At 45.3% G+C, this 8,803-nt stretch overlaps 1 protein-coding gene across 1 annotated transcript in view; it reads right to left on the reverse strand.

Annotated features, from left to right (window-relative positions):
- Dmbt1 (deleted in malignant brain tumors 1) overlaps positions 1 to 4,375 on the reverse strand; it is a 219,663-nt gene extending 215,288 nt beyond the window's left edge. Inside the window, exons 1-2 of the mRNA XM_052175095.1 lie at positions 4,315 to 4,375; positions 1,802 to 1,828 (exon numbers count right to left, since the gene is read on the reverse strand). Of these exons, the coding sequence (XP_052031055.1) occupies positions 1,802 to 1,828; positions 4,315 to 4,375 (88 nt within the window). The remainder of the gene's footprint in view (positions 1 to 1,801; positions 1,829 to 4,314) is intronic.
- Between the last annotated feature and the right edge of the window lie 4,428 nt (positions 4,376 to 8,803).

Raw genomic sequence — 8,803 nt, forward strand, 5'->3', positions numbered from 1 at the left:
TTGAAGATATTCAGAGGATGCTATGGGGGTTGGCAAAGACCAACTGAACCTACCAAGGTGTTCCCAAAGAAGACTCTGGGTCTGAAGGACACATTATTTCTGCCCTCTGCTCTCTCTGAGTGTTCCCCATAGAGAACAGCCAGCCTTGGTTTGGCCCTTTCTGGAGACTGGCCAAAAAGCTTTCCCTGGAGTTCCTGCCAGGAAGGTATCATAATAATAGCATATAATACCTGTAATAGCTGAGCATTAATTATGTGCAATATTTTAATTTTGGAAGGAAGAAACAGTGACTGTTTTCCACTAGCCCTTTTGACAGAAGGCTAAAGCTAAGTTCATCCATCACATGACTGAAGGGCAGAGAGAAGAATGAAGAGGCAGATTAAGGATTGGTAGGGTCTACCCAGCAGTTTAATACCCATATCTCTCACCTCTACCCAACCCTGATTGCTGTGTCCAACAATTCCTTTGGATTCCACCAGGCGGCAGCAGCAGCAGCAGCAGCAACAGCAGCAGCAGCCATGATGGCCATCTGTCCTAGTTATCTCCATAGTCAACAGAGTTCCAGCCATATAAAGGATTCTCAATCTGGGAGTTGCCCAGAATTGTCCATGGCCCCATCTGTATGGATTGTCTTGATAACTGGCAGGGCAGGGCCCGCCCACTAGGGCAAGGCCCGCCCACTGTCCTCGGGCAGGTGAGCCTCTGCTGTACAAGAACACTAGCTAAGCATGAGTCAGAAAGCCAGGAAGCAGGGATGCAACATGGCCTCTGCTTCAGTTCCTGTCTCCAGCTCCTGCCCTGGCTTTACTCAGTGATGGATGGTGACCTGTAATCCAAATAGACTTTTCATCCTCTAAGTTGCTTAGGGCCAGTGTGTGATCACAGCAACAGCAAGCAAACTCAACCCCAATCTCATCAGTTGCCCAAAGCCAGAGACAAAAGTGAAGGAAATGAACTTACCATTTTTTGTCGCCCCTGGGTTCCACCAATCTTAATAAAGAAAAAATTCAGTTTAGAAATGAATCCACTGTGAAGAAATAGTCCCATACAGGGTACAAAATTAGCCTCAACTGCACTTACTCTTACTGGGAGTTGGAGGATCAATGTTTCAGTTTTGGCTATGTGTACTGCCCAAGGTCATGAGAAACACCTTTTTTTTTTCAAAAGAAGTTAAAAAGCAGGAGGTTGGAAGTGAATTATATGTCACTTCAAATGTGATAAGAGTGGGGCATGGTGACACAATCCTAGATTCTTGGACCCGGAAAACTACAGGCAAGAAGATCAGGAGTTCAAGGGTAGCTGGGCCTACATAGCAAATCCAAGGTTAGCCTAGGCTAGATGGGTCTCAAAATAGAGGAAATAAACCAGTGACAAACAATTGGTCCTATAACCTTATTAATATTAGATTCTGATTAGTCTTGGGACGAGTGTGAAGAGGATGTGATATCATATATCATACCATATCATCTGCCAACCACAGATCCCTAATCCCATTTGATCTCTCCTAGTAAGAATTTCTTGCAGGTAGGACTGAATCTAAGATTTACATCTAGATGTTTTATTTGATTCAGCCATAAAATGAAATTTGAGGGTGGGACAACATAAACTTGAAGACTGTAATTGTCTTAGCATAGAACCTTTATTCTATAGCTGGCAGGAATTTCTATTGTCATTATGAGTCTAGATGGGACACTATATATTTCAACCTAGTATCATTTATTAACATACATTGAATCAGCATCTATCACAACATAGAGGGAAATTATACACTGATACAGGTCCATATTTTCAATGTACTTACCAGATGTGGGAAGAGTTGTTTGAGATGCTGTGAAAGGAATAAAAGCAAATTCAGGTACTGGGTTTAATGTACAAGAATGCTAGCAAATACCTTCCTAGAAAGCAATAACACTTACTCTTATGCAAAGACAGACCAGGAACATGTGAAGTCACCTTCATCCAAGCCCTGAAGCAATAGCTTTTACACATTTGCTGTATGGGTATGTTCAAAGCCCAAACTCAAACAGCTAGGTTCCATTTTCATTGGTTAAAACAATAAAATAGTCTTAGTAATATTCCAGTCAGCCCTCTGTACCCATGGGCTCCTTCACAAATTACACAGGGGGTGAATCAAAAATATAAAGAAAAAGCCTGCCTCTGTATTAATGAGCATGGAAACCTTTCCCTCTTGCCATCATCACGTGAGTGATGTGGTGTAGCACTGAGTCTCACAATGCTGATATTCAATGAGGGACTATATCTGGGGTGACTGGAAGGAAACAGGAGGGTGTCTGTGGGTCACACACAAGTTGATAAAAGACTTGAGAGTTTGATGTTTTGGGTAGAAGAAGCAAGGAAGTTCTTAGAATCTAATCCATGGAAACTGGGAGATAATTGTTCACGGATGATGAGTATATGGTTAATGTTTGGATTCCTCCCAAGTCCCCTCTTCCAAAGATATTACAATACCCATACTACTCTAAGGAAGCTACATTTGGAGAAAACATTTTTAAAATGCCCCAAATGGGGCATGAGCATATTAAGACTAATTCTACCTGCTAGTCCTACAGGGTGGCAGGTAGGAGGTGTCTCATTCCTTCACTCTGGAGAACAGAGCATGTGACCCCATTTGCAAAGAGTAAACTGGATTTTATTTCAGGACAGGGACTGTCCCAACAGTGTCCTTGGCTCTGCCATTGACCAGCAGCAATGTCACAGCCTCTCTCCTGCCCGCCATGACCTGCACCCCGACTCTGTACAAAGACAGCACTGAAGCCACACATGCAGCAGATTCAGCTCCTTCTGCTCCCTGCACAGAGAGGCCATGGCTTAATCTGACCTAGCTGTTACTTCAGTGCCAGCAGGCCTTACTCAAGGTTCAAATTCTGGCCCAGCTCCCATATAGCAGATGGATTGAGCCTTGGTGTGCCTCACCTGAACTATGGAAGTGATGGTGCCTAACTTTGGGGTGATACCTAGTTTGAATCAAAGAAGAGACACAAGTGGAAGAGGGTCAGTTTTCCTTCTGTGTGCTGAAGCCACAGCATGCATACCTGTATGTAAGCACATGGTAGCATCGTGCTAAAAGGACAAATAACCTCAGCCCCACAGGACTACTGCATTTGTTTCTTTGTGGATAAGGGCAAGGCTTTCTGTCCCTTAGGACTATGGTGACTCCAGGTCACAGGGCAAGAACAGAGCAAGTCTATCACCCAGAAAGCTAACCTTGCTTCCTATTTCACATTCTCTAAGAACAGAGACAACCTAACTAATTCTAGACTGCCTCAGTCTAGGACCCCTTAGTCAGCAGTCAAAGATTGAGGCTTTGGTCTTGAGCTGATGTTCTCATGAAAGCTATTCTGCAAATGATACATCATCTCCAGCAGACCCTCACTCAGCCTGGAGAGAGTGAGCATTCTGTAACTCATCTGAAAATCTTGCAAAAATACAGAACCTAGCCATAGAGACTCAGAAGGAAGAAAGAAAAGAACGGCGTGTGTGAAGAAGAAACGAAGAGAGGAGGAAGGGAAGGGAGAAAGGGAAGGAGGGCAGGAAGGAAAGGGGAATGGAGAGAGAAAGCACGGAGGAAGAGAGATGAAGAGATAGGATATCCAGGAAAGCAAAAGGTGGAGAAAAGAGAAAGAGACAGACAGACAAAGAGAGAGGCAGACAGAGACAAAGAAGAAGATGGGATAGACAGGGTGTCCTCTGTGAGATGACTCATTCAGCCATGTGGAGGACTGGCCAGGTCACTCTTCCTTGCTCATCACTTGACCCTCTGAGAACATGAAACCATGTTGGAGTGACTGAGCTTCAAGTCAGCGACTGGCACTCTGACATCATTCTGTCTGTCTGTCACTTGCCCTGGCTTTGCTCAGTAAATATTGCAGACAGAGCCAGACATACAGAAGAGAAGGCATGTGCAGAACATCTACACAGGCTCGTCTCCGTCCAGATTCACAGCACCCAGCTTGGGAATTTAGCAAGGTTTAAGGTCTCTTCCTAGTGCCCATGAGCCTTTCCTGAGCCTGGGGACTTCTGAGCACAGTCAGTCATTCCTTTCATTGAACGACTCCCTAGGAACACCAACAGAATGCCTGGCTTCTTCCCCACCATCACCACTTCTGTCTCTCAGGCAGACACAGGTCAAAAAGAGAAGCACGGGCCTCTACAAACTTACAAATATTTACAATTATTAGCAAAGAAACCCCATGAGATGAGCAGTCACACAACCATGATCAATTTCAACCAATCCACCAGGACCGAGATTAGCAGGAGCACAATTCATGACTATAAATAAATGAGACAAAATACCTGTAGAAAGGATTTGACCCCACAAAAGACATATTTCAAAGATAATGGTGGAGATCCCCATTGTGCCGGTTCCTCTTGATTTGGGTAGAAATTTCTTGACATTTATAAGTTCCTGAGTAGAAGGAGGTGTTCCCTCTTGGTGGTATGCTTCTATTGCCTCTGTAAATCAATATGACGGAAATGAAGAACTTTGTTAACAGTTTGGCTAATCCATGGGAACAAGGTTATGTGTGTTGGATTGATTATGGTAGGAACAACCTGGCTGTTGCCCAACACAGAAGGCCTGACTTCGGTGATAAAACTTCCTTCTAGGTAAGCATCGAAGACTCCCAGTGGCTCCCTGAACATGGCCTTGATTTTTATCTTGGAGAGTCCAAGCAGCTTTTGGGAAGCAGGATGTGGGCTGTTGGGCAAATAAGAGACATGGTGCCAAGGGGAAGGTTCAGGATGGTTTATACTGGCATGCTGTCCTCCTAGTTAGCTCTTGTGGGCATCACCAAGGCTCAGAGGACTGAGAATAACCATGCTCATTGACTAAATGTAGAAGGCTTGAAAACTGGTCCACCCAGACCATGCACCCGTAACAACTTCCACCAGATGATCCCCCAACATCTTCATCTCAGCTGAGAAATCCATGATCTCACACTGAACCACTCCTGGCCATCTTACCCTGCTTTGATTTCTTATCCTCAGCCATTACACAGTATGATGCTCAGATTTTGGGAAAGACACAGAAGTTACCCCTTGTTTTTGTCTATCTTACATGCTAATCCTCCTCCTTGGGTTGAGGATGTAAATGTCCCCATACTCTTTGGGACACTCCAGTTTGCACTCCTGGATTCTGATAGACCCATTGAAGACTCCTAGAAGGTTGCTTGACATGAGTAAGATAGACTCTGTGGTGGAATGTGCTGGTAAGAAACAGCCATCTCAGCAGAATTGACTGTTTTCTGACCTGGTGAGTAAGAGCACAGGGTACCTTGCTTCCTTTACTTGCCCTGTTAACCCACAGTCTCTATCACTTGATTCTACTGGGATTCTGAGAAGTCATTTTTAGGGACTTACATTCTGTCTCTAAATTCATCCAAAGGCAAGGTATATTCCATTTTTGGCTTCTGTGCTAATCAGTGTCCTCAGACACTGGGGATAGCTCTTTCAGAGAGGTCCTCCTTCACAAGGATTGCACCGTCACCCATGGCAGACATTGAAATAAAACTTGATCCTCATACATTCAACTACACAATAAATTATACTGCTCAGATAAAATTGATACATCAGGAAGCCAAATCATTGACAAAGGAAGTATATTTAGGCTTTAGAATGAGTCTATATGAGAGACCGAAATACATCCCAATAGTTTGTTTCAGAGCAAAGAATAAGAACAAGGAACCTGAATGGCAAATCTTATCCAGATAAAGGACAACTGCCATGGACCTCCTCAGGCAGTTTCTGCACAAAGAACTGTTCTAGGCATCTCTAAGTGCTTGGCCTCACAACTGCCCCTCCAAATTATGAACATATGGTCCCAGGTATATTGGGGACAAGAGAGAATTAATGAGGACACCTCCAAGCCAGAGCATGCATGGGCATGGCCACAGAGCATGAGATGAGCCTATTCAGGTCATCCAAGGATTCCTGCTGGATTCCAGCTGGGTTAGACAGTGGCATCCATTGGCCTTTGGAGAGAAGTAAGAGGTGAGCTCATTTCTTCCATCAGAAAGCTTAGGGCCAAGATGGACTGATGTTGGGGTCCAGTGAGATGCCCAGCTAGAGGGTCCCCATTTCCCTTCAGGCTCAACCTGGATCTCTGAACCCAAAGGAAAAATGAGCAGGAAACAAGCATGCCACCAGTACCCATGACAGTCTAAAAAGATAGAAGCCATTGATAGAACAGAATGAGATCAAGTGTACCCCAAGTCAGATCTACCCTAGATTCTAAAACTTAGCTGCACAATTCTTGGAAAGTGGAATGGTATGGTGTGCATCAGGAGGCACATAGCAAGGCAATGCTTGGCTAAAATCCATCAAGATTCACTGCAAGCCTAAGCAGAGGCTACCCCAAAACATAGTTGGGTCTTGGGCTCTAACAGAAGGAGGGCAATTTTCCTCTTAAATGAACTACCCTACCCTGAGCATTTCTGCACTGAATCCATGGTTCTCAAGCAGTGGGCTATGGACTTCATGTATCTGCTAAGAGCTTGTAGTATAAAAGCCAAGACCGCCCCATAGGGCCTTGTGATGTGTTTCAACAGGTCATTCATGGGTTCAGGACCTAACTCAACATAGAGAATATCTGCATGCAAGAACACACAAAGAACTTTGTTATTGTGCCAGATTTGCTTTACATCTGGGGTCACACAGACAAATATGGCAAGAGCCTTAACTCCAATCACCAGAAGGAGTCAGTGAATATAGGAAACTTTACAGACGGCAGTTATGTTGGGGAAATATGTGCATGGCAAACACAAGAGCCCAGAATGGCCCCCAATTGGGCTTTGAGTCATTGATGCCAGCTAGAGGTGCCACCTGTGTGATAGGGAACTCAGAAGGAAAGTGGGAATTTGGAGGGCATGTGTTCCCTGGGCCATGTCCCGTCCACTGTTCTCCCTCTTCTACCTGATGGTCCATCTAGTCTGCAGCTTTACTGACAGTCAATATTCCACGGAGCCCACATATCTCCACCAGCCCTGCCCTCAAGTCCTTTGCAACTTACAGGCTACATCCACCTCGTGAAAATTGTCCTGCAGATCTGTCCAGGAGAGAAGGACCAGAGTCAAAGGTCTACTGAAGCACTACCAAGCATCCAGTGGCAACTAGGATTGGGCTACACCTAAGGGCCCCGTGTCCACTCAACTTCCGGGAGAGTAGAGAAATCAGTAGCTGGTATTCCAGGGCTTTTGTCTGGAATGTGGAAACAGAATGTCTAAGAATATAGTGGCAGAGAACACAGGTGAGGCTGGGAGACAGAGAAGCTGGTGCAGGGAGTGGGTACAGGGCACAAGGGAAATAAAAGAAGGTGTGGTGACGTCCCCATATAAACGCTAGAGCCAAGAAAAAAAGGCAGGGGCCTAGGCCAAAATGTGCATCCGTCCATCAGGCTATGGTTTCTAATGTGGGCAAGGCTGCAGTGCAGTAGGATGACTGAGAGTCAAAGCTCAAGAAAGAAATGTCACAGGAGGGGAACAGAAAGTCAGAGACCAAAGGTTCAGACCATGGGAACTTCTTACTTCTAACTATAATCCACAAACATGCAAATGTTCAAAGGAATTTCTCTTCTGACACCAATACAAATATGCTAATTTCTATTTGATAAACAGAGAGATTTGCTCAAATCAGTTTCCCTCCCCTCCATAAAAGAAATACATGGATATTTAAACAAAAAGACACAATAGTGATGCAGGTTCAGAGTCAAGGCCTGGTCTCTGGACAAGGACCAGGTTCTAGTTTAGCACATCCACGTCATCTGTGAACAGGCCAGAGATGAGTGACAAAGGACACTCTAAAGGACCGTATCCCAGCTTAGAGCCAGGCTCTTTCTGACAGCGTATCCTGATTCTGCACCTCCACACCTTCCTAAACACACCTGTGGCCACCTCAGTGTCTCTGCATAAAGACTGAACTCCATGGCTGTCCCTAGCAGAGACTATGTTCAGCCTGGAACAGCAGGGTCCCTTACTTCTTATCCAAGGCTTTTGAATGGCAGTGCCCCTTTCCCTCACATGGGTGGGATATTGGGGTAGGGTCATTGTGTGGTTGGTTCATTTAAGGCTGTTCCCAGTGCATGCCTGGGCCCTATTCACCCTCCTCCTGCCCTCGGGCTTCCAGTAGACTGGCCTTCCTTTGCCTGAGATCTGGAAGAATGTCCTGTGCTCTTACTGTTTTCACCTTTGATAGGAGGGTTGTACCTTCCAAGTCTGGAAACCCACAGAAGAAGAAGGGTAAGGCAAGGAACAATGTGACACAGGGTCAGGGAGCAATGTTGGAAATGTTGCTCTGGCTGCTCAGAGGAAGACATGAGGGAACCCAGTCCTGAGCTCTCCTGAGATTCGAGCCCCACCATGGCCATAGGAGGCTCTGGGAAGTTCCTTGTCCCAAGCCATGGCTTCTCTAGCTGTACAGAGTCCATTTGTGCCAGCTTCTCTAGGGACAAAGGAAACATTCTAAGCTGCTAGCTGAGTGGGTCCTGTTGAACAACCTCAAAGATCCCATCTAAAAGGAAATCCCTAAAAAAGGGGGCAGGGCTGGAGCTGGGACTGGGAGAGTGTTTGTCTGGTGTATGTGAAGCCCTGGCTTCCAGCCCCAGAGCATCAAAAACCAGATGTGGAGGCACATACACGGTATCTCAGCACTTGAGGCAGGAGGATCATAAATAAACCCAAGGTCTTAACCACACACCAAGTTTAAAGACATCTGTAGCTGCATGGAAACCATGTCTGGAAAAGGGAGAGAAAGAAGAAAGAAAGAAAGAAAGAAAGAAAGAAAGAAAGAA

The sequence above is a fragment of the Apodemus sylvaticus genome, chromosome 1 (assembly GCF_947179515.1).
Source record: "Apodemus sylvaticus chromosome 1, mApoSyl1.1, whole genome shotgun sequence".
Taxonomy (NCBI): domain Eukaryota; kingdom Metazoa; phylum Chordata; class Mammalia; order Rodentia; family Muridae; genus Apodemus; species Apodemus sylvaticus.